This window comes from Xenopus tropicalis, chromosome 5, assembly GCF_000004195.4.
Source record: "Xenopus tropicalis strain Nigerian chromosome 5, UCB_Xtro_10.0, whole genome shotgun sequence".
Lineage (NCBI taxonomy): Eukaryota > Metazoa > Chordata > Amphibia > Anura > Pipidae > Xenopus > Xenopus tropicalis.
Genome location: NC_030681.2, coordinates 41539387 through 41565603, shown reverse-complemented (window position 1 = coordinate 41565603; position 26217 = coordinate 41539387). Strand labels below are relative to the sequence as shown.

Here is a 26217-nt window from a genome sequence, read left to right as displayed (position 1 = left end):
TTAAAGTGGACTCCATAAGATATAGCCTTTTTGTAATTCGAATTTCTGCGTAAGAGGTCCCATGGCCATATATTATACAACACTGGTGTCTGTAGACTGAGAGACAGATATACTAAGGATCGAATATACAGATCCATTATGTTTGTGGGATTCATGCAGGCAAATAACAAATCCAATATATTTGGTTCCAATTTAAGACTTAATAGGTCAGTTGGGTCTATTAAAAAAAATATCCAGACTGAATGGATAGGAATCCTGTAGGAGTTCAGTGTTTGAGGAGACCCACTGCTTATGTTTTTGCTGTGGTGGAAAAGTTGCATGGTTTATCGTCCCAAGACCAAACTGCAGAAAAGCCATATCTATTACATGGGAAGAATATTTCTTTTCTGCATGTTTTTATACATGGCCAGCCATTGTGCTGTCATGTTGCTTCAGCACACATAAAGGGGGTGTTATATTAACTGTCTAATTTACATTATTGCTGCTAATCAATTTTTTTGCACTAAAACACATGAATTCTAATTATGGTCTCAAAAAATGCAAATGTTAACTATTAAGCACAAAAAATAAAAATAATGTAAGAGTTAGGCATCTAAAAACTTGTGAGCTCATGTAGAAGTCAATGGTTGTTATCCTAGGCAAAAGTTATGTAGAATCCAAATTTGATGCGTTTAAGGTTTTTTTTCACAGTTTAATTCACTCAGTTTTTTTATATTCAACTTTTATTAATAAGGCAAACATTCCAATTCAGCAAAATTTGGACTTTATTTGAATTGAAACAAACACTGTAAAGTTCACAAACTCGAAATGAATAACTAAGCCTTTAACAATGGCACTAAGGGCGAGGGCAGACGAAGCGTATATCTCTCAGCCCTGCGAGAGAAGCCTCAGCCTTTTTCGCCTGGCTGGGAGAATGAGATCTGCTTCCTTACGCTGCTCTGTGTGCCTGCACTAAAACCTATGGCAGCAGCCAGGGGGTGCATACACAGAGTGGAGCGGATCGGCAATCGGCCTGGAAACACACTGCTCTGTGTGTACACACTCAGGCTGTTGCCATAGGTTTTAGTACAGGCACACAGAGCGGCGTACAGAAGCGGATCCGCTTCTCTCAGCCAGGCAGAAACGCTTTGTCTGCCTTCATCCTTATAGTGGTTATTAAGATGCTGGTTTCAGTATTGGTACTAATCTGGTACTAATGTATTATTCCAATACCAATATTAAAGGGCCAACAGGGAGAGTGTTATGAAAGATTCATGCACTTCAGGTTTGATGTGTGTGTTCCTAAGCAGAATGTCCCCAATCAGTTGAGTAATAAGAGTTAGAGTGAATCCATCCCTTATCAGTTCAAAGCTCTAATATGATTTCTGCAACAAGGGTACTTCCTTTCTTAAAACCTTACTGCAAAAAACTGTGTAAAACCCTTCCCTTGACCCTACGCACTTGTCAGCAAATACGTCACTGTGCTTGCAGATATGGGGAAACTACAAGGAGAAACACAATGCTGCGTGTCACACACGCTCTTTAAACTTGATGCCCTCGAGTATTTTGTTCCAAAGACCTTTCTAACCTTGGGAGAAGAATGTTGCATTTTCAAGAGGATCCGATAGTTGAGAGGTTTCCACAGGGAGTCATCTGCCATAGCAACAGAGAATTGGGCTATGCATGGTATCAAGCTCTCGCTCACTCTTGCATGGAATTTCTCATCTCCTCCAAGCAAATTTTCAAGCTAATAAAAAAAAACAGTAAAATAAACTTGTGTGGGTGATTTTCCTTATGCACAAAATTTAAAGCCAAACATTTTTTGACTCACATAAGAACATTACATTCTGAGAAAAGTTTAAACTGCTCTATTTTAGGGTCCATGCATTATTGCAGACATTTCTAAATAGATGAAAGAGCAAACTGCAATCACAAAGCAGCAGTTACCTGATCTACCAATGGCATCATTAATGCTTCTGTTCTCTCCTTGCTCAGGAAATGCTGGTTATCATATAGAAAGATTTTGTGGAGACAGTGGATGACATAGTCCAGTAACAAGCAGCTCTTCTCAGTGTTGTTCTTTGAGTCAAAAAATGGATTATCTGATGAGAGAAAACACTGTTAGGAGACAGGAGAAATTTCCTCAAGGAAAATACAGTGAGCTGACTTTGCAGCACTATAGCTCATACGTGTCTCTCATTCATGGATCATTCAAGGATCTTTGTGTCGCTTATTGCATTATTATTATTACAAACAGAAAGGGCATAAACAGAAAAAAAGAGCCCATCTTCTGTTATCTGTAGAAAAATGTACACTGAATTGGGGGACCCAATATAATACAGGTATGGGACCTGTTGTGCAGAATGCTTGGGACCTGGGGTTTTCCAAATTAGGGATCTTTCCGTAATTTGGATCTCCATAAGTTAAGCCTGTTAAAAATCACTTAAATATTGAATAAACCCAAGAGGCTTGTTTTGCCCCCAATAAGGATTAATTATTGATTACTTGATTAGTTGGGATCAAGTACAAGGTACTGTTTTATTATCACAGAGGAAAAGGAAATCATTTTTTAAAATTAGAATTATTTGCTTACAATGGAGTCTATGGGAGATGGCCTTTCTTTAATTCGGAACTTTCTGGATAATGGGTTTCCGGATAAGGGATCCCATACCTGTAATAAACTATAATATTGTTAAAGTGGATTATCACATAACCATACAAGTGAAAGTTCTACCATGTAGGTGAATGGGCTTAAGGGATAATGGCAGTCAAATAAAAATGGCTGTTCTGCTTTTAAAAATAGGGTACAAAAAAGGTGCAGCTTATCATTTTTTACCTTTTCTGCATTTATAACCACTGGTCAATTGCACAATTCAAATGTTTTAAAAGCACAACATACCTGTGTTTATGGTGTTAGTTTGAGTCAAAATGTCAGCAAAGGGATTTATTAAATGGCCTGCAAACAGCGTGAAGAGCCCTTTCAGCTTTCAGCAAGAAACATTTCTCCTTTATGCAGTCACATAGGGGCACATTTACTAAGCAATTTTGAGATAAAGTCGGATTTTTTCTTACTTCTAGATAATTTTGAGATTTATAAATTGGTTTTTGCCAGAACTTGATTTATCGTTTTGTGTCTTTTATTTAAACTTTAGGTTTCAGGAATGTTTGTAGTTTCTTTAATAAATTAAAAGCCACAATGTCATAGGCTTAGTTATAGATTTATACCCAAACTTGCCACAGTCAGTCACTATTTAGTGGGCTGGTAGGGGGCTATTTGGGCCTCTGTGTACTTGAAATGCCAGGGTCTATTTTAAATCCCAGTCCAGGCCTGGACCTACATTCTAGCTAAGAAATGCAGCACTAAAATGCTTATATACTTGCTTTACTTGGGCCATGCCATAGCCTACAGGTAGCCTTGAGCAATATCCGTAGACTGTACGTACACACATGCACGGGATCTGTTATCTGGAATGCTTGGGGTCAGGGGTTTCCAGATATTCTAGTGTTTGCAACAAAGTGTTAAAAGCTGCATTACTTTTAACATTCCAGAAAATTACATGTTAAAAGCAAAATAAATAGGTTTTATTACACATTAAAGCCTGTGGCAAACACACACAAGCTGTTGTGTACATTTCTTTTTACTATTAAAAAAAAAAAAAACTTATCTCATTAAGAACAGGAACAAATGTTCACATTAGAAGTCATTCACTATGGCATGCCAAGAGCATTTAACTTTGGGCAGGAAACAAAAATAATCAGCTTACAATTGTCTAAGCTCTATTCTGTGTGTGTATTGATTGGCATACAGATGCACAGCTAAATCAATAAGGAGTATATAGTGACAAATTTAAAAGGCACAGATCTGTAATTATCACCTGCTGAGACTCCACAACTTGACAATAAAGGTCACTATAGTGCCTGTGTATTGTACCTGTGTATAGTACCTGTGTATAGTGCCTGTGTATAGTACCTGTGTATAGTACCTGTGTATAGTACCTGTGTATAGTACCTGTGTATAGTACCTGTGTATAGCATCTGTGTATAGCACCTGTGTATAGTACCTGTGTATAGTACCTGTGTATAGCATCTGTGTATAGCGCCTGTGTATAGTACCTGTGTATAGCACCTGTGTATAGTACCTGTGTATAGCGCCTGTGTATAGTACCTGTGTATAGTACCTGTGTATAGCACCTGTGTATAGCACCTGTGTATAGTACCTGTGTATAGTACCTGTGTATATCACCTGTGTATAGTACCTGTGTATAGCACCTGTGTATAGTACCTGTGTATAGTACCTGTGTATATCACCTGTGTATAGTACCTGTGTATAGCACCTGTGTATAGTACCTGTGTATAGTGCCTGTGTATAGCATCTGTGTATAGTACCTGTGTATAGTGCCTGTGTATAGTGCCTGTGTATAGTGCCTGTGTATAGTACCTGGGTATAGTACCTGGGTATAGTGCCTGTGTATAGCACCTGTGTATAGTACCTGTGTATAGTACCTGTGTATAGTACCTGTGTATAGCACCTGTGTATAGCACCTGTGTATAGTACCTGTGTATAGTACCTGTGTATAGTACCTGTGTATAGCACCTGTGTATAGCGCCTGTGTATAGTACCTGTGTATATCACCTGTGTATAGTACCTGTGTATAGCACCTGTGTATAGTACCTGTGTATAGTACCTGTGTATAGTACCTGTGTATATCACCTGTGTATAGTACCTGTGTATAGTACCTGTGTATAGCACCTGTGTATAGTACCTGTGTATAGCACCTGTGTATAGCGCCTGTGTATAGTGCCTGTGTATAGTGCCTGTGTATAGTGCCTGTGTATAGCACCTGTGCATTGTACCTGTGTATAGTACCTGTGTATAGTACCTGTGTATAGCACCTGTGTATAGTACCTGTGTATAGTACCTGTGTATATCACCTGTGTATAGTACCTGTGTATAGTGCCTGTGTATATCACCTGTGTATAGTGCCTGTGTATATCACCTGTGTATAGCGCCTGTGTATAGCACCTGTGTATATCACCTGTGTATAGTACCTGTGTATATCACCTGTGTATAGCGCCTGTGTATAGCACCTGTGTATATCACCTGTGTATAGTACCTGTGTATAGCACCTGTGTATATCACCTGTGTATAGCGCCTGTGTATAGCACCTGTGTATATCACCTGTGTATAGCGCCTGTGTATAGCACCTGTGTATATCACCTGTGTATAGTACCTGTGTATATCACCTGTGTATAGCGCCTGTGTATAGCACCTGTGTATATCACCTGTGTATAGTACCTGTGTATAGCACCTGTGTATATCACCTGTGTATAGTACCTGTGTATAGCGCCTGTGTATAGCACCTGTGTATAGTACCTGTGTATAGCACCTGTGTATAGCACCTGTGTATAGTACCTGTGTATATCACCTGTGTATAGCGCCTGTGTATAGCACCTGTGTATAGTACCTGTGTATAGCACCTGTGTATAGCACCTGTGTATAGTACCTGTGTATAGTGCCTGTGTATAGCACCTGTGTATAGCACCTGTGTATATCACCTGTGTATAGTACCTGTGTATATCACCTGTGTATAGTACCTGTGTTGGTGAGGTTCTTAGGTAAATTTTACAGCCTGCAGATTCTTCTTTTCAGTCTTTATTTCTGCACTGCCTTCAGTTTGTAATATCACCCGAGCCCTGTCTGCATCTGTGCCTTGATTGGGCAACTTTAGTGTCTGTGAAGAAAACTGTGCTCTGATTAGAGAAACCACAAGAAGAAAGATCCAATCAGAGCACAGCTAATTACAGCAGAACCGGGGCTTGCAGGAACAGGAGAATATTTGTAGGACAGTGCAGAGTCCTAGGTGCAGAGTGAGGTTTTTTTTTTTCGTTTTTTTTAACAGGTTTGGGGAGGCTTAGCCTAGCCTTATTGAAAATCCGCCTATGTATTTCCCCATTTTACATTCGGCAGAATGTGTATTTTCTGAAAATATTAGGTTTTCTGGGGTCAACTTACTTATTTCCAGCATATATTCTACTGCCATGGATTTCTATGCCATGAAATATGTATGAACTAACTTTCTCTTGGGGTCTCTAAATGCCGGATACTTTGGTAATGTACAATTGGCATCAAACTATTCCGTGGACCCTTGGATTTCATATTTAGGATATTTTTTCTTGGTACCTAACGCTTTGTGGGAGATAAGATGCTTGAAAGTGGAAGCTTTGAGGTGATTATATAGAATTTTCATAATTTTTTTATGGAAACTGCCCAGTTCAGGAAAGCATTGCTTTTTGGTACTTAGGAGTTGAAAGACATGGTTTCCCATTTTGCATTCAGCAGAATGTGTAATTTACAAAAATATATGGTTTCCTTGTGTAAACCTAATGTTTCAGGATTTTTGGTTTTGGAATCTAAAGTATGCCGTATTCTGCTGTAATGCTTTGAACATTTGGTAATTTACTACTGGGAATTTCTAATCTAGAAGTCAGAAATCTCCATAAAACTATACAGATCAGTTATTGGCACATTTGGGAGACATGAGGCTTTCTGATTCAGTTGAATTTTTGTCCATAAAATACAATCCCTATATCATAAAAAATGATTTTTGGTATTAAGAGCTCTAAATGGTACTGCCCATTCTATCATGTTTTTAATCAATTTGGAAAATAAGATACACAATGGCAATTGTTTCCATGTTGATATCTTCCAACCAATTTCTCTATGTATTATAAAAGAAATTTTCTTGTTGGTATCAATACATTACCCACCTTGTCTTTTAACGTGTTCTTTACCTTATACCTATTGCACTGATATGGATTACTAAGTGCCAAGCAAACTTTTTAACGGCTATACTGTATATGTCTTTCATCTGGCTTATGTAATTCAGTGTCAAGCAACAATGCAATTAAATAAACTTGTCGTAGCAAATATTCATTAACAGTGAATATTTTGTTTCACTTTTGCCTAATATTATAACAAAACTGGGCATAATGTTGTATGTTTCTGTTCATTTGGGTGTATCAGTAGATAAACAAGTGTTTCAACACCCACTCAGCAGTCCATGACCCTCATTAGATTAACGTGGTTGCAAATGTAACGCAGTGTGGAAATGATCATTTGCTTTCATTATTCTACCTCAACCAAGCACATTTCTGGCAATGGGGGTGGGAGGAAATCACAAAAGTGGAAATAGCCTTTTTTTGGAGTAAAACATTTTCTCCATATTCACAAACAGAAATCTGCTGACTCAACCACCACTTTTCAGTTTTTGGTGAAAGAAAGACAGTTTACAGATACTTGTGAGTTTGCATTTAACTGACATTGTAATAACAATTTTAGTTCATTAACATTTTTCTAAACATGTATTGATTAACACTGAATATTGAAACATTGATTAGACAAAAAAGTGTAAGTTATAAAATCTCTTGTATAAAATGTTTTTACCTCACATTTACATTATTACGCTAGGCTTAATGAATAAGGCAATAATAGCGTTTTTAGTGAATATATTGAGAAGTAAAGCCTCCTAAGCAAACTTTTTGTTTTAGCAGCAGTGCCCCCTCTTTAATCACTTCATTGACACTTGCCCCAACATATCTGTGCCCCAATAGCTTGACAGCATTGATCACCTCCTTTAACTGTGTCACTTCTTTTTCCAGCAGCCATCTTGGTGATCAGCAAGCAGCATATGCACACTGGTATCCAAACTTAGATATTGGGGTACTATGAATTCCAGGCTGGACTGGCTTAACAAGGCACTAGGAAAAAAACCTGATGGACCCTGGTCCTGTTGGCTCCTTTTCACAAGGCATGTTGGTGGGTGAGCCGCATTGCTGACAACTGGTAATGAGTAGGGGGGCAGAGAAGCAGTGAGGTGGCAGAGTAGTGCAGGGGGTGGGGCCTTGATTCACTTCTTTCCATGAGCCCCCAAATACACCAGTCTGACACTGTGTGCATGTTCCTAGTTGAAATCCATGCTAGCATTTCGAGACCCCAAATGAAGGAAAGCTTTGTAGTTGTTTGGAATAGAAAGCCATATTTACCCATTTTGGATTTCTCATATGTAGTTTCCAAAAATATATTAGGGCTGATTCACTAAAGTGCGTTAAAATGAGCGCTATTTATAGCATGCTGTTTGCGTTATTTAAGTCGCGAAGACTATTTTCGTGCGGTATTTGACGCAACGCACGCTAATTAACACAGTGCTCTACTTTTTGTGCGCACGCCATATTAGCCATACACAGCATTACGTTCCTAAAACTACTTTTTTTGAATATGACCATTTCTCTGCAAACTGGAGGCTGCATCACTCTAGGGCCAACACATACTTGAATAAATCCCACTGCAAAGTCCTTATTGTGTTGCCAAAAGCTCATGAACTGTACTTTTCTATAATTACCGCCTGCCCCAAGAAGGTGTTAATTTTCGCACAGACTAATGCGATATTTAGTGCGTCTAAGTGTTTGTGAATCATGCGTATTATTTATGCGCGAGAATTAACGCAACGCGGCAAAATTAACGCATGCGGCACACTATTTAATGCACGCAATATGCGACTTAACGCATGCGATAAAACTTTCGCGAATCGTGCATTTTTTGCGCGTCAATTTTAACGCAAAAAAGCATGCGATAAGCATTATCGCACTTTAGTGAATCAACCCTATTGTTTCCTGGGGTAAACCTACTGGTGGATTTTTTAGCCCTGGAACCTGAAGTAAAGGATTCTGATTCCTGTGGTAGTGCTTTGAAATTTGTTAGTGTACCGAGTTTTTGACACATACAAGTTAGAGATCTCCATAAAACGATACAACTTTGGTATTGTCACATTCATGAAAGATGCAGATTTCTAAATCAGCTGTATTTCCACAAATAAAATATATCTGTGATATACTGTATATCTCTATATTATGCAAAATAGCAACGTCTTTATTTTTTTGGTATTTAGAGAGAATTAGACTGCCCATTTTGCCCTGACAATGAATAGTGAAAATGGGAAAACTAATATTTCACATCAGGAAATGCCCCTAAAGTAAAATGACTAGCAAATAAAATGCAAAATCCTGCTGGCAAAATCACTATTACAGGTCTCATGTAGATGTAAGACTTGGTTTGATGGCACACTGAAAACTGTTTAAAAGAAAAATTAACAAAAGCAGAGATAGTTTTGTGAATAAGGTGGAAAATCCGACAAATCTATCTCCAGTTTTATTTTGTCTCAATATTGCCACTTTTGTGAATTCCCCCTTTGAGTTTACTGCACCCCAAAATTTGGCATAGGGTGGCATGGAAAAAACAAAAGCTGATGATGGCAGATGATTGTTAATTTTTCTTTTTACTTCAATTTAACACCAATCATGCCTTAACATCACTTTTCTGAATTCCCTAAAGTGACTTATAAATAATGCCCTAGTACAGAGATCCCCAACCTTTTATACCCGTGAGCCACATTCAAATGGAAAAAGTGTTGGGGAGCAACACAATCATGAAAAAGGTTCCTGGGGGTGCCAATAAGAGCAATAATTGGCTATTTAATAGCACCTATGTGGACTGGCAGCCTACAGAAGACTCTGACATTATACTTGGTTTTTATGCAATCAAAACTTGCCCCCAAGTCAGGAATTCAGGAATTAGCACCTGTTTTGAGGCCACTGAGAGCAACATACAAGGGGTTGGGGCGCAACATGTTGCTCACGAGCCACTCGTTGGTGATCACTGCCCTAGTACTACATGGAACTGCACACCGATGGCCTGTATCCCTGGTGCTGTTTCCTCTCAAGGTGGGCACTCATTTTGCTCCCCAACCCCTTGGATGTTGCTCTCAGTGCCCCCAAACTAGGGAGTTATTTTTGAATTCCTGACTTGGTGACAAGTTTTGGTTGAATAAAAACAAGATTTACTACCAAATAAAGCCCCCTGTAAGCTGATAGTGGGCATAGAAGCTGCCTAATAGCCAATCTTAGCCCTTATTTGGCAGCTCCATGAACTTTTATGATGCTTGTGTTGCTCTCAAAGTCTTTTTACATTTGACTGTGGCTCACGAGTAAGAAAGGTTGGGGATCCCTGACCTAGACACTAGCGAGTGCCATGTGTGCACAGGATGAACCCTTGGCTCCAACAGCAGTGTGATGTGTCCATGACACGTGTACAAGTGTGGGCTGCTCATTGTTCTTACTCGGTTCTCTCTATAAGCAGTGACACTGGTCTCACAAAGCTTTTTTTTATTAAAGCGTTCATACAGTGCATACATCTCTATTGTCTTCTTAAACTACATGGGAGCAAAATTGCAGGAAGCAATTTGGCAACAGCAGATGGTATTCTCCATGTTGCGTACGTGGTGCAGTAATGCATACTGGCCCTTTAGGTCATTCCAGAAGCATAAACCCAAGACTATTAAGCAACCCCTGCAACAAACCTATGCACCCCAAATCACTGCCACACTCCCCTTTATAAGCACTGACAATGGTAGGCGGCCTGATTCAACCCATGTGATGGGGTGCACTGAGGTCTGGTGCCTCTCTAGGGACAGCATTGGCCTCCACACTCCTCCACCTTTTCTCAGCAGGTTGAGAGAATGCCAGGGAGCTCTTAGAATAACTGGAAATGTGTTTATGGGTAACCTTGAGTGAAAGCCAACTTGGTCTAACACCTCCATAAAACATAGACACTAACACCCATTTGGGGCCCCAGAACTCTCTTCTGAGGAACTGACAACCAGCATACATCATAGTTAGGGCCAGAAGAAACACAAAAATACTGGCAAAAAATAAGAAAAAGACTTCATTTCAGCTGGCTTCAGTTTGGACAAAAACTCTATTGGTTTTGTTCAAGTTAGAAGAGGTTCTGAATGGCACGTAATGTTAGAAAGGTGTTTATTTCTCTCTCTAAAATAAGTATGAGAAACAAGCACAGAAATATAAGCTTAGGAACAAGGGGCAGCAGCGCTTGTATGCAGCTTCCGACTGTGCAACGCGGAGTTCCGCCCACTCGCCACTCCCACAAGGCACTACGTGTGCGCAGCTGCACTTACGTGTAGTCGTGGCGCCAGTCTCGCATGATGAGACTTCTGGGGTTGGGGTTTTGTGAAACACCGGAGGCTAGGAGCCTGCACTTACCAGTTTTGCGGGAGGAGTGAGTAGCGATTCGGGACTGGGGACTGTTTTAGGGAAATTGGGCTGCTGGGCAGTGTAAAGGCTGTGTAGGGAGAGAGAACATGCAGGCACCCTATTGCTCTGTCATCAGGTAGCTGGGACTGGGAGTAGCAGTGACAACTTGTAGCTTTGCACAGGGGACTTTAGTGCTGCAGTGCCAGGTATGTGTGCTTGGTATTGATTGGCACAGGAGGTTGTAGCATTGCATAGTGCCAGGTATGTGTGCTTGGTATTGATTGGCACAGGAGGTTGTAGCATTGCATAGTGCCAGGTATGTGTGCTTGGTATTGATTGGCACAGGAGGCTGTAGTATTGCATAGTGCCAGGTATGTGTGCTTGGTATTGATTGGCACAGGAGGTTGTAGCATTGCATAGTGCCAGGTATGTGTGCTTGGTATTGATTGGCACAGGAGGTTGTAGCATTGCATAGTGCCAGGTATGTGTGCTTGGTATTGATTGGCACAGGAGGCTGTAGTATTGCATAGTGCCAGGTATGTGTGCTTGGTATTGATTGGCACAGGAGGTTGTAGCATTGCATAGTGCCAGGTATGTGTGCTTGGTATTGATTGGCACAGGAGGCTGTAGCATTGCAGAGTGCCAGGTATGTGTGCTTGGTATTGATTGGCACAGGAGGTTGTAGCATTGCATAGTGCCAGGTATGTGTGCTTAGTATTGATTGGCACAGGAGGTTGTAGCATTGCATAGTGCCAGGTATGTATGCTTGGTATTGATTGGCACAGGAGGTTGTAGCACTTTTTAAAGTCAGGTGTATATGGGCACATAGGACTGAGGTGCTGCATTGTGGCAACTATTGTTGGCACAGGCTTATAGCTCCGGCAGTATAGGTGGTCCAAGGAGTCTACTCCAGGTGGTTAAAGTCACGATAGTGCAGTGACACCCAAACTGCTGCTTTTATAATGGCATCCCCCAAAGTCCTGTGTGTCCCTCTGCTCTCCCTCCTTGCTGTGCTGGCCGCATACTGGTACCACCAGGTGGATGACAACAGCCTGCAGAACAGATTGGACAATGTCCTGTCATCGCTTCTCCGAGCTGAACAGAAAGTTGGGCTGGATTCCCACCAGCCTCCTCGTATAGCAATAGGTAAGTGGCTTGAATTCTGTGTGTGAGGGCAATGGAATCTATCTTGCCGTATTAGTGTAGAGAAACTGCCAACAACCAAGGCGCTTGGGAAACTTCCTACTGAAATGGCTTTGACATCTTTAACGTTAAAGGGCTAGTGACACATTTCCAATATAACTGTGTCGCTATGCCTACTTAAACCCTAGTACCGCTCCTCCTTTTTTAACTGATGTTCCCCCCTGTCTCCCCCCAGCTCACCCTTTACTGACCTGCGTTGGTCTCTGGCACAGCATGAAGTTGAGAAGTTTCTTGAGTGCATAGTCCTGACTCCTGCTCCCAAGCGCCCTGTCATTCAAAAACTGCTTACCTTAGAGCAGTACCATAGACCAACTCAGATTAGTAAGGGGTGAGCTAAGGGAGCCTTGGTGGGACACATCAGTTGAAAAAGAATAGTGCTTGAGTTTATGTAGGCATAGTAACGTTTAAATGTGAAATTAGAACATGTTACTACACCTTCCCTTTAAAATAGAGCAGTAGGTTGGCTGTATGCTCTTCGTTTTATTGGCCAAAGTTTCTTGTGTCCCACTTGATATCTCCTAAAACCATGCTGTCGCCACACCTTTACCACTTGAGGCCAGGGCCCTATGACTCAATTTCAACTGCAATTTTCATGTGACTGCTGAAGAGGATAGCTGAAAGTCCACCTGCAGTTTTAATCGCAACATGCAATTTAGAACAGAGATTTGGCATTTTGCCTTAATTTAAAAATTGGAAACATTTTTGTATCATAAAAACAAATTAATGCACAAAGCTATGGCCTGCCAAGCAGTAAGAGCTACAGGCAAAATGGATGAAGTATGAGGGAGATACCTGTGACATTATATAAATACCAGACTCCAATAAATAAGCCTTCAAATGTGGGGGATCAGAGGCCCTGACAAGGTCTGGGAGTTACAGATAAGGTTCAGAATATCATGTTCTATATTATGTCCTGGTTGTTGAAGGCAGATAATTGCAAATTAGCTAGAGCTACTCAGAACACTTTAAAGAAACACACACACAGCCTGCAGGGTTAATTACTAGAATTCTTATTTGCTGTTCCTTTTATGCTTGGCTTTTAGTAATTTTAAGAGGCTGTACAACTACAGTGTCCTAGAGTACACTATATAATCAATATCGATTCCATTTTTAGACTGTATGTAATGAGGGGAGGGAAACGTGCTCATGTAAACAGAAGTAAACTGGAGTTTGACTTTTCAGTGGCGATCAATGTGTGGGGGAGGAGGGGAAATATACCCAGCTCACAGTCAGTAATTGTTCACAGAGCTCATAGTTTGTAGATAAAACAGTAGCACTTCCCAGCAAGGCTAAAGTGTGCTACCCCATTTTATGTGTATATTGGCTAATAAAACTTAAGAGGTAGAACACTTTAAAGGGCTCATACGCACAGCTGCAGAGTCATAGTTTTACTAGGCATTTAAAATGCTTTTTGATTGCATTGTGAATGCATAAAAACCTGTGTAGCACAAGTAAATTTAACATTAATCACAAACTTTTATTGAAGTGTTCTCAGTGAGATGGCAAAAGCACATGATACAGGTGCACTTTAGCCCCATTAGTGCTTATGCACGTGTCTGTGTTCAAAACTGATGTGTGTGCATGCTCCTGGGCTTATTTCTCAATGTTCCAGAGCCTCCCTATGTGTGCAGAGCTTTAGCCTCATTCAGAAGTGCTGCTGTTTTTTCTTTAAAATGTCTGCAGATGGTCTATGTGACCTGTTAAACAGCCAAGCATGGGCTTTATTTTTTTAACCCTTTGATAACCAAGCTCCTAAAGTTCCTATGCTAGTGAATAGCGGGAGGAGTAGTTTCCTTTGCTTTGCTAATCTATTGTATCTCTTTCACTCTGCTAATTAATAATTCAAAGGACTAGAAATACGATGTAAATAATGGCTTTAGCATAGAAACTTGTACCACTGCTCCCTAAATATTCTACAACGATATAAAATTTCAGGCATAAAGTAGAACAAATCTCCTTAACCAAATTAAAGATAAAATTTGCTATGACACTATGGGCACTGCCACATGGGGTGGATTCTCGTCATGTGGATAAACACAGCCCTGTAATCCGCCCCTACACTCCAAAAAGCTTATGGATGTGCCTGCACCCGGAGCCATTTAGTCAGCTCAGGTATAGGCACACAAAGCCAGTTGGGCCAGTTTTCCAGCACTCTATGTGACATCTTGTTTACTAGTAAGAACAACTGAATTCTGAATGACCTGGATTGCAGTCAAACATGTTAGTAGATCCATTCACTACATTATTATTATTGTTGCAGATCTGCATTATTGTCAGAATAGATAATGGGGCAAATTGTATGGTCAGATTGTTCAGGCTTGTGGTGCCTTTTATGTGTAGTCGAAATGGTCAGTGACCTGCCAATTTAGCTATTAGGTTTAGGGACAGATCTATCCGAATATATATCATGATTAGGTCTCCTCTAAATGTGCAGTGAGACAAGTCTGTGACCATTATGTTACATTTACATGCACATTGTTGCAGTTACATGGATAATATGCAATAGTGGTAAATACAGGAAGAATTCCAAGCTGTAGATGGAGTTCACTCAGATGTATGTGTAAGAATCTTGATGTTTGCTCTATTTCATGTACTTTAATTGCAGGCTTGACCCAAGGGGTCTATAATGTAAGACCTGTAATGGCATTCATATATATATATAGTCCCAACATTATAGGTTGTATACATTAAACATACTTATTACATATAAATACTGTTACAGGTAAAGAGGGCACTGCTTGTCAGCTGTCGGAAATGAAGTTTAAATTGACTTAGAACATTTCTGTCCACATAGTACTAAAATACTTTTTCAAGGAGATCTACCCATTTTATCTATATGGAATCCTGTTGGAAGTGAAGTTCATTTTTATCACAATTTAGCAATATGTACACTTAATCCTGTAATGTTTTTTAGCATTGGTTATTCTCTGGTGAATCCAGCTGACACCTGCTCCAACATCCTAATATTCTCTCAGCTGTCATGGTGCAACCAATTGACTGTTGGATTGTCATGCACCTTTTGTTTGCAGGAGGAATAAATATTTAGTTATTATTATTTAGAGTAATACAATTTCAATAGAAAAAAGTATTCGAGTATTAGATATACTCTACCTTTGTGTAAACCACATCTCCAATATGTTCAAAATCATATTTCTGTTAGGGCATAATAATGTCAAAGATGAGTTCAAATGCCAATAGTTTTATCTAACGTTATAACAAAACCATTTAAATCATTTTACATATTTATCATGTGCAAAGAGGCAGCAGTTGAGATTCTCATTATTTTTCTTGACCAGGATTTGGAGGATGTCTGGATATAATAGTAGATGGAGTAGCTCTGTTGGATGAAGCAGGAATTGAACCCAGCTACAATCCGATACATCACAATTACATTGAGACAGAGGCCCAGTTGGCTGAGAGCTTTGCCTACTTCTTCCCACCAGGTGCAGCTTCAGAGTAAGTAACTGGCTAGATCAATGAAGGCCAACATTCAGGGGCCTCACTTGTTGGCCTTGAATGCTAAAATGGCCACACATTTGATTTCATGTTTTTTTAGTTTTGTTTTTAGAACTAACATCTTGCATCACCCCCTTTACATACCTTTGCTGGATTTCTTAATGCTGCAGCAGTGATATTACATTGAAAATCAAAATGCACCTTGCCTCTTCTCAGTCCCCAGTACTTATCCCAAGTACACGCCTTCAGCCATAATTGCTGCAACACTGATGTTGGGCTACTTGCTGGGCAAAGATCTAATAGGTTGGAAGCATTTTGAACTTGAGTGCAGATTCCAGCTGCTAGATTTTGATCAGTTCAAACAGTTAAGTGTTGTATAGATGTTTATACAAATACCTACATTATATCAGGCCCAACCAAGCTAAATGTGCCAAGCATGTGGCAACCATGATGGCTAAAAAGGTGTCAGAAGTCTGACACAAGTAAGTAATCATAGGGACAGTATGCCCTGTTTCTCAACATTGGTGCAGAAATGTAGAAATTACAACTTTTTATACATAGACCCCCTCATTTCAGGGCACCATAATGTTTGGGACAAAGTAATGGTAGGTATATTAAAGCATTGTGTATGGCCACCTTAGCACACTGCTGGCTGGTAGCTCTCAGCTCAGATTATAGCAGAAAGGGGAGGAGCAAGCTGAGCAGGCTCAAGCCTGTGTCCTGGAGGTTTGAGCTGAGAGAAGGCAGTCTAATACAGAGAACCATGTGTACGCAATAGAAGGAAAGAAATGATGTTTCTTTTGACAGGACTCAGAGCATCGTTACTGAGTGTTGATTGGTATATTTACTTATACCTTTCTGATAAACCTTACTTAGCTTTGACCTTTCCTTTTCCTTTAAAAGTATGTTTAGCCCTTTGCATTGCACCAGTGTTAAAAAATGGGGTTATATTGTCCCACACAGGAAGGTTTTTAAAGTGATACTGTCATATTTCTATAGAAACCTGAACTATGTCTTTATAAGTATGGCCTTCATTATACAGCCTACAGTACCTACATTTTATTTTCTCCAACTTTTTAAGACGTATTGTGTGCATAAAGCATGCTCATTCCACAAAGAAGCATCAACATTTATAATTTCATAGCTGCAAATTCTAATTTAAAATACCAATAGAAGAAGTAATTCCACATACGGTTCTGAAATGTCAGGTGTATTTTCCTTTAGCAGCCTAAAGTTAATTTGTTCACATTTACAGGACCACATATCTGTATTTTTATATATGCCTAAAATAAATGCAGAACTCTTTCTTAACAGGAGATATGTATCCAATGAGACATTGTTTAAGAAACTAGTAGACACCTCTAAAAGGCTCACGGAAATGCGCTGGGCCCTTGGTGGAAACGCGCCAGTCATGGCTAATCGTTTAGCCACAGAGGGATGCGATGTTTTACTTGGTGGTCGCCTTAGTCCAGAAGAAATTAGTGTGCTTTCTGAACGAATCACAAGTAAGTTTGTCTATTAGAGAGGTCAATATGTGGAACTGCAAGCTAGTTCTTGATTTGCTACCTGCCATCTTAGGGGCAAGATGGAAAAGAGTTGTGGGATTAAAGGACCACTGTGACTTCATTTCCCTATGGATCTGTCAAATGGAACCTCAAAAAAATGTTTGTATTGTAGTTTTTATGATCATAACTTTGTAACAGAAACAGGAGTTTTGAATACATACACTTGCACAGATACTAAATGACTACTAAACAAGGGGACCAGGGAATGTGCATTAATCAATCCCCAGTCTTTTGTTTGCTTGTAGCTAATTTAGCCAGATCAGTTGCACTTCCATTGTACTTTTATTTTTACTTAGCCTTGGAGGGTTCCACAACCCTCCTTGTTATGTTTGTAATTAAGCCTTAGCAACCTGACAGCAGTTAGAATTCCCATCCTAAAAGAAAATTAAAAAAAAAAAAATGAACTATTAACAAAAAAGAAAGAAATATTTCAGAAACACTGAAAACTACATTTTATATTGCCTTAGAATGCTGATGTTATGAAGGTTTAGCCATGCCAATCAGTGGCTGTAGGTTCTAGACTAGTGTACCTTTTTTATGTATAGAGTGGTGGCTAAAACAAAAATGTAGTTTTTCCTGTCAAGCTTTCCCCCGAGCTGAAATGAAAATGACTAAATATACTAATAATACAAGTATAGATTTACCGCTTCTCTTCTAAGGTTACACTTTTCCTAGCAACCAGGCAGTCAGTGACCCAAGGAACTAGATAGCATTTTAAATTGTAGTGTAGAAAGAGGCAGAATATGAATACAAAAACTTAAATGAAAACTGAAATGTACCCATATTGTAGTAAAAAAAAAATAAGAATATTATAAGTAACTGAGGAGTTCCACGGCCATATAAAGACACAAGCCCGAAGGCCAAGTGCTTTTTATATGAGGCATGGGACTCCCAAGGACTGATGTCTGCAGTTAGAGTATCTTGTATGCTTTTCACTTGTTGGCTTGTCCGTTACCACTGATCTTTACTTACAGTTGCTGGTGAGCCCATAAATGATCCTGATATTCACTTGATTATGGAATATCCAACAGGAGCTAAATGGGGAAAACACATGTCTCGAAGGGCTAACAGGTACCGATTGTCTGTTATTCTGTCTGATAGTAAAGTGTTTTTCTTGTATCTTCATTGTGTTTCTTACACAGGCTGAGAAAAGGGGATCCGCGCTTATCCACAGCTCTGTGTAGCTTTGGCTTAAGTGCAACTGCATGGATCAGAGATTGTTCTGAAAAATGTGAAAGCAGGCACTTTCAGGCTGATCTCTGCTTTGCTCCATGTAGCTACATTCAGGCTAACATGTGCCAGTTACACAGATCACAGTCCCAAAAAAATGTGAGAGCAGGCACTTTCGGGCTGATCCCTTCTGTAGTCCATGTATCTGCACTCAAGCCAATGCTCTGCCTGTTAGTGCAGCTACAGAGAGCTGCCAAAGAGAGAGTAGAGCGGATAATCTGCTGTGTGTGACTCTGGCCTATGAGAGAAAGAAGGTGATTTGCTACTTTCTTGGGTAAATTTATAGCTCAAGAAGAAATGACTATGTGGGGTACTGCGAAAAAGCCTGGCAAAAATCCTGCAAAAACTATATCTTATAGTAAAGGAGAAGGAAATTTATAATCACCGGGAGTGCCAAATTTTAGGCATCCATCAGCGATTATAATCACTTTGCTGGTGCTCCTGTTTGCTGAAAACTGCACGTGGCATGTGGCAATCATGCTTGCCTTCTTAGATCTTCCCTTTGGTCCAGGCCAATGCAAATGCACAGTAGATTGAAAATATGGATTTTTGCTTTTAGGTTTGGCTTTTCACTCTATTGAATGGTATTGTGGCGCTCCTGCAGTAGTACCTGGGGCCAGTGCTACTGTTTGCCGAAAGGGTTATCAAGAAAGTGATTATAATCACTGTGGGGTGCTTAAAGGAGATGGAAAAGTTGAAATCACTGGGGGGGGGGTACCAAAATTTAGGCACATCCCCCCCAGTCATTGTATTTACATACCTAATACCCCAAACTACCCCAGCCCAGGGCTCCTACAGTGAGCACCCTCTTCCTGCTTCTTCTTTCCTTCCATGGGTGTGCATGCACAGTAAAGTGAAAGCCAAACTTTAACAAAAATCTGGCTTTTTCATTCTACTGCCGCAGAAGAAGTGTCGTAAGTTTTGGCACCCCCAGTGCTTTTTCCTTTCTTTCTCTTTTAAAGGAGAAAGAAAGGCAAAGTCACTTGGGGGTGCCAAAATGTTAGGCACCCCCAAGTGACTTAAATCGCTTACCTTGTTCCCCGGGCTGGTGCCCCTGTATGGAGAAAACAGCACCAGCCCGGGGTAGCTGCAGCGCTTCCTCCTTCCGTCTTCACTCGTGCGCGCATGCGCAGTCGAGTGAAAAGCTGAACTTTAACAGAAATGTCGGCTTTTCACTCTACTGCGCATGCGCCGACCGCTGGCATTTTAGGAAAAGGAAGCAGGAAGGAGGAAGCGCTCCGCTACAGGTACCCCGGGCTGGTGCTGTTTTCTCTGAACAGGGGCACCAGCCCTGGGTACAAGGTAAGCGGTTAAAGTCACTTGGGGGTGCCTAACATTCTGGCACCCCCAAGTGACTTTGCCTTTCCTTCTCCTTTAAGCCTGATTTATATTTCTTTTTTCAGCAAATGTTTTTGCAATCAAATAATAATAAGCAATAAAGATAATTTTGCCCTTTTATACTTTTTCCTTTACTCACTTTCTTTAATAACAGCGGGCAATTGCAGCATAGCTACCTTATTTATGTAAACAAACATTGGTAAATTGTTGAGGCTTAAAGAGAGAGCCCCTTTATTGAGCACCACACATTATGTTTTCCAGGTATATAGTACACAGTGATTCCCACAATCCCATGATTGATTCCTTGGAAGACTTTAAATCCCAGCTGCAAAGCTTCAATCCAGATTTGCTGGTCATTGGAGGGCTCCAGATGATGGACAGCTTTCCTTTTAAGTCAGGTAAGGTGGTACATTCCCATATGTAATAAAAGGCACTAATTTTGCCCAGGTTAATTAGCCCATAGCAACCAATAAGATGTTTCCTTTTTAAAAGGCAACAAGTAAATGCTATTTTCTACAATGTTTTCTGTTACCTAGGCCCACTAGAAAGCAATATATTCTCAAATGCATTGAAAGACTCCTAACAAAACATATTTTACCATATAGTGAGAATAGCACCAAAGCATAAAACAAATCTTGTAGTCTTAGAGGTGCTCTTACCCTTACATATTTTGTTTTGTATGCATGTCTGTATAGCTTTTAATTACATATCGCTACTTGTACACAGAGCAAAGTACATTTTTTAAATGCAGTAATAAAACAAACGGAGGGGGGGGGGATAAACATTGCAAGTAGTTTGTGTCTCTGTTTGCCCTGTTATCAAGAAATTACAAAAAAAAACATTTTTAAACAATAGGCAGTTATTTCTTCTCTTGATTGATGGCAATCCCCAAAAGAGACTTACTCTGATCGAGGCAATAATATTTTTCTGAACCATTGTTTTCTGCTTACTGTACGATTACTATAGCAATGGCATGTTTGAACTGCAAAATGAGATCTTGTCAATACAGGTACATAGATTGGTAGCAATTCATAATACTCTTTATTCCAAAAATCCCTAATTATCTCAACATTTTACCTTCATTATGTTTATGTACTACACAGGACAACGTGAATCTAGGCTAAAGGCAATGCAGGAACTTCTATTGTCGATGGACTCAAAAATCGGCTCCCACTTTGAAATGGCCTCGTTTGTGGAGCAGAGCCTAATGAAGGACTTACTTGAATATGTCATACCTTATTCTGACTCTCTTGGAATGAATGAACAAGAGCTCCCTAATCTACTTAGCCTGATCAAGGGTGGAAATATTACAGTACTTTCAGACCCTTACCCACGAGTAGCATCAATTCTTGACCAAATGCGTGAACTTTACCAGCTCCTTAGATCACAGGAGCATAAGGAAGGCCAGCGCTCTCTCACCAGGTTACATGTCCACACCTTGGCTTTCCAAGCCATGATGGTCACCAAGGATTCCATGTGGAAGAATACAATGTCTGCCACTGCAAAAGCATCCTTAACTGCCAACCGCCACGTGTGTGGTTCCTCACAAATTGACACACGTAAAGCTAAATTAATTATGGATGACTCGTTCTCTGTTAGCCGAGAGATGGGAAGTCAGAGGATACCCTTTCAGGAAAGTCGCCCCGTGTCTTGCTGGGAAGAAGACAACTATGAGATATGTTTAGCCCCAGTGCTGGTGTGTACTGAGGTTTTCCAGACAGCAGGTGGAGGAGATAATATTTCTGCAGCAGGGCTTGTGCTACAGATTTAACTTGACTATAGCTGCTCACACCTTCAGAAACATTCCTTACAACAGAACTATTTTCCTAGGGTAAATTGTTATTGGTAAGATGGTGTTAAGAGTAAAGGAAACTACAGCATTTTTAATGAACTGAGCCATTTTTTTTTTCATTAAATAAGTTGTCAATGTGAAAAAGGTCTTGCACATGCAGAACTACATTCTGTGAATTTGTTTTTATGTTTTAGAATGTAAGTTTATCATTCCAAGTAAGCATTCCTTGCATGTTCTATTGATTTTGAGATGCTATGGACCAAGTTTGCATTCCTTATTTGGGAAATTGAGGTCACCACTTCTATTATAATCCAGATGTTGTAAACTTCAGAACTCGTTTTACTCGGGGGGGAGGGGGGGGGAATATCTCAAGACTGACCAAATAAGTTGCACCTGGGATAGATAATGAGGAAACCGGTAATTCAACAAGAACCAAATAGACATGCATCATTGCATTGGTAAGTTTACTATACACCTATTGTGTATAATATTAAATGATATATTTTTATTGCAGCACAACAATGCAACTGACTTTGCTCCAAAAAAAAATGTGTAGGCTGTGTCAAACATTAATGCACTACCCTTCAGCTATGCCATCTGCGCCCTCCTCTCAAAACGTTTGCTTGTTAAAAAAAAAAAAAATCCTTACAAAGTGAATGTTATGTTCTGTAGTACATCTGTTATTACTTTGCCTTTACTTGAAGTTTCTTTTTTTTTTATTTTAAATGAAAGTCGAATGATGAAGTAAAACACCTGTAATGACATGGTAAGAGGAGAAATACATTTATTGTTGAAATGCTTTGATAGCAGATGCAACCTTGTTTCTTCTATGTAGTTGGAATAAAGTGTCTTTTTAAAAAAAAAAAAAAAATCTGAATTATTTTATCATTGATAATACAACTGTCCTGTGAAAAATATTTAGTTGTGGTTAAAGATACATGAGCCAGATAAGAGGGAGGGGGGGGGGGGGGGGCATCCATTGAGATAAGAAAGTTGTTTCATCTTCATGTGTAAAAAAAATTTTTTTTTTTATACTGTGAGCAAACACATATTAGTGTAAGTAAGGATTGGGTACCTTTCCAGCAAGTAAGAAAGTACAGGCTTAATGAACGCAGCGGGGTTGGGTGCGGGTGTAAATGCAGGTAACATATATAGAGAAACGAATAAACATGAATCCATGCCGATGGGGGCACCTTGGATATCGGTATAACACACAAATCTACACTGTAGAAAAAATATCATTATAATTCCAAACACAGAATTATATTAAAATTTACAATAAAGCAGAAAGAAATAGCAGGTCAAGGCAAATAGAAGGAAGAATACGAGACCAATTCATTGAGTCCATAGGGGTTTAACGTGTTCAATCTGTGAATCCATCTGAGTTCCATCTGTAACAATAATCGGTCGCGATCTCCCCCTCGGGTGGGAATTGGGACATGATCAATGATCATGCTCCGCATAGTGGCCAAGGAATGTTGCTGTGCTGCAAAGTGAGAGGCTAATGGAGTATCAGCTTTCCCAGTGTCCAAGGCAGCTCGAATAGCAGAACGGTGGTTTGCCATTCTATCACGAAAGGTAGTGATAGTTTTTCCCACATAGAATAGATCGCAAGGGCATTTAATGAAATAAATAACATACTTAGATGTACATGACACCCGATGTTTGATATTGATTGGTTTACCTGTCTGGGGATGATTGAAGGATGGTCCCGTCATTAAATAACCACAGGTAGTACACGAAGGGCATTTGTAACAGCCCAATTTTGAATTCCCAAGCCACGAGGTGGATTTCTTTGGGTTATAGCAATGTATGGGATCAGTCTTTACTAGCAAATCCCTGAGGCTGCTGCCCCTTCTATACGTGATCCGTGGTGGAGTCCTAAACACTGGGGGCAATGTTTTGTCCTTTGCCAGGACCGTCCAGTGGTTAAGGATAGCGTCTGTAAATGGTTTCTTATCTGGAGAAAAAGTGGTTAAGAACGTGAGTCTCTCGTCAATAGCACTGCCCACAGGATTGTCAATCTTGCGTAAAAGATCTTCCTGTCTGTGGGTAAGAGCTCGGTCTCTACATTGCAAGAGAGAGGGCAGATCATAACCCCTGGCACAGAATCGTTCAATGAGGTCATCGAGTTGAAGTTCAAGTTGAGGTAAGTGTGTATTGTTTCTGACCATATGAATCATCTGGCAATACGGAATACTTCTAAGCAGGTGTGGGGGGTGGCATGATCTGCGATGCAATAAAGTGTTGCGGTCAGTTTGCGTTCTGTGGGTAGTGGTATGTACAGTATACCTGTTGGGGTAATAGTAATGAGTAAATCCAAAAATGAGATTTGTGAAGGATCAATGGCTGCTGTAAAACGTATCGGTGTCGGCAAGGAATTTAGTTCATTAACCATCGTGTCAAATTGGTCAAGTGACCCTGTCCATATGAGGAAGAGGTCATCGATGTAGCAGTAAAGTCTGTGAATATGCTTGCCATAGACAGGTAAAATGTAGGACTGTTCTTAATGAGCTATATATAAATTGGCAAAGGAAGGTGCCACATTGGAGCCCATACTGGTGCCGCTGACCTTGCTTTTAACTTACCGCCTTACCCTTTGTAAACATTTATCGAAGTCACCCACCTACGCCCCCGATACTTGCCTATCTCTACCACCCTTGCCCCTGAGTTTGACTCCCCGTGTATCGTAATACGACATATTACCGTTTATGATTAGGTGCATACAATGCACAATGATACTTCCTTGCCCTGCTTACAGGGTACGATCCTTTCCACAGATGCTCTTTAATTTTGAACGTTATGGACCATACACCACCTACCTGGTAGCTACCTTTCACCTATGGGATCGCTTGTTCACGCCTCCTTCTGTACCTGCACTTGTTTCCCAACCTTTCGTATGCTAGTCCAATTCTCTGTTTACTCGTTTATTTTTTATTTCATTTTCGTGTATTTCCACTGTCGCTTGTTAGCTTATTTCGTTTATGGATTCATGTTTATTCGTTTCTCTATATATGTTACCTGCATTTACACCCGCACCCAACCCCGCTGTGTGCTTCTTACTGTTTATTTTTGCATGTCATGTTGTATGATTATTTCTATTAATTCCCGGTGTACAACTCTTGTGTATATGCAATCATTAGTAACTGATTATTGTTTCCTGGCAATTAGCGTTATATATACAATGATATGTTATTTTCGGGATTGGTGTTACGTATTATGTGTAATGCATACGTCACGCAATGTTTTTTTTCACCTTTGTTTGATTTTCCTGCCATACACAGTTTTTAGGGCTGTTTTGCACTTGGTGTTGTAACTTTGACAAAGGCTGGTGTAACAGCCGAAACGTTAGTTCACCTGTTGGCATTAAAGTATATTTTTTGTTTTGCATAAGTCCTGTGAGTGCGGCTTCTATTCTTCGATGTATATATTATATATAATATATAATATATTTATATATATGTATTTCGTGGTCACAACCTCATTGCACCCCCGCCTAATGGTTTAAAATTTAGTGGTTGAGCACAACTTTCCCTTTTTTTGCTATAGCTTATACAGGTAAAGTGGCCAGCTCCTTGTTGTAGCTCCCACCCCTCCCAGCTGCAGTCAGGTGATCCCAGTGGAGCCAATAAAAGGGCAACCATATGGGGGTTTTAACCTTGAAAGCAAGAAAGTTGCAGGTAAAACTTAGTCCCTTGGCTAAATGTATATTGAAGCAGTAGAATTCTTAATGAATCGCATAAGTCAGTGAAGGAACTGGTCAAAAGGGATGACTTTGACGCAGTTGGCCAGCTTGAAGTATATTGCAATATATGGACAAACAATCCCTGTTTTGCTTAAAGGGAAGGGCATTTCTTAGTAGCTTAGATGCACCGAATGTCTTAATGTTCTATATATTGATAATGGGTGAGTGCAGAGGATCTCTTGTTGTTGTATATATATATACTTTTTTATATGTGCACCTACGTAACCTGTATCCAATATAAAATATTGCAATAATGGTGCACTACATACTTAACTGCATAACTCCAAAGTGACAGTTAATATCATCATATTTTAAAATAGGAGGTACTTTTTTTTTTTTTTTTTTTTTTTTAGAATAAACAATGTACCATGCATTACACGATGCCTCTTAACAAAAATCCCAGATAGCCAAAAGAACACATTGTGGTAACCTATACTTTACCTAGCAATCTTCTCCCACCATCTGAATGCAGTGAGTATACAGTTTCATGATTGCCTTATTGTCCCCCCTACACGGATGTGCTGCAGGTAAGGTCAAGGAGTTACCAGGTGTGGGTTTCACAGTGGTGGTCTCACACATCTGCATTACATGGTCCCCTTTCTAGCGAACTTTCCTCCTTGATTCCAGCTGTTCATGGACACTTAGGGTCGACCTAGCCTTCCTAAACATCACATTCTCCATGAACTCCTAAATCCCTGCCCATACTCTAGCCCAGTGATCCCCAACCAGTGGCTCATGAGCAGCATGTTGCTCACTAACCCTTTGGATGTTGCTCCCAGTGGCCTCAAAGCAGCTGCTTATTTTTG

The 26217-nt window shown here is 40.0% G+C and overlaps 2 protein-coding genes across 5 annotated transcripts; one reads left to right on the top strand and one right to left on the bottom strand.

Annotated features, from left to right (window-relative positions):
- Positions 1–1417: 1417 nt before the first annotated feature.
- Positions 1418–10226, bottom strand: LOC116410964 (HEAT repeat-containing protein 1-like). Its single transcript, XM_031902700.1, has 3 exons — positions 10152–10226; positions 1927–2097; positions 1418–1726 (listed from the first exon to the last, which is right to left on the bottom strand). The coding sequence occupies exons 1-3, from the start codon at positions 10224–10226 to the stop codon at positions 1433–1435; spliced, it is 540 nt and encodes a 179-aa protein (XP_031758560.1). The 3' UTR covers positions 1418–1432.
- Positions 10227–10941: 715 nt separating this feature from the next.
- Positions 10942–22537, top strand: LOC100216148 (uncharacterized loc100216148). Of its 4 annotated transcripts, none has more exons than XM_012962799.3 (7): positions 10942–11288; positions 11344–12228; positions 15582–15741; positions 17056–17246; positions 18281–18377; positions 20136–20272; positions 20978–22515. In XM_012962799.3, the coding sequence occupies exons 2-7, from the start codon at positions 12045–12047 to the stop codon at positions 21643–21645; spliced, it is 1437 nt and encodes a 478-aa protein (XP_012818253.1). In that variant the 5' UTR covers positions 10942–11288; positions 11344–12044; the 3' UTR covers positions 21646–22515.
- Positions 22538–26217: the final 3680 nt, after the last annotated feature.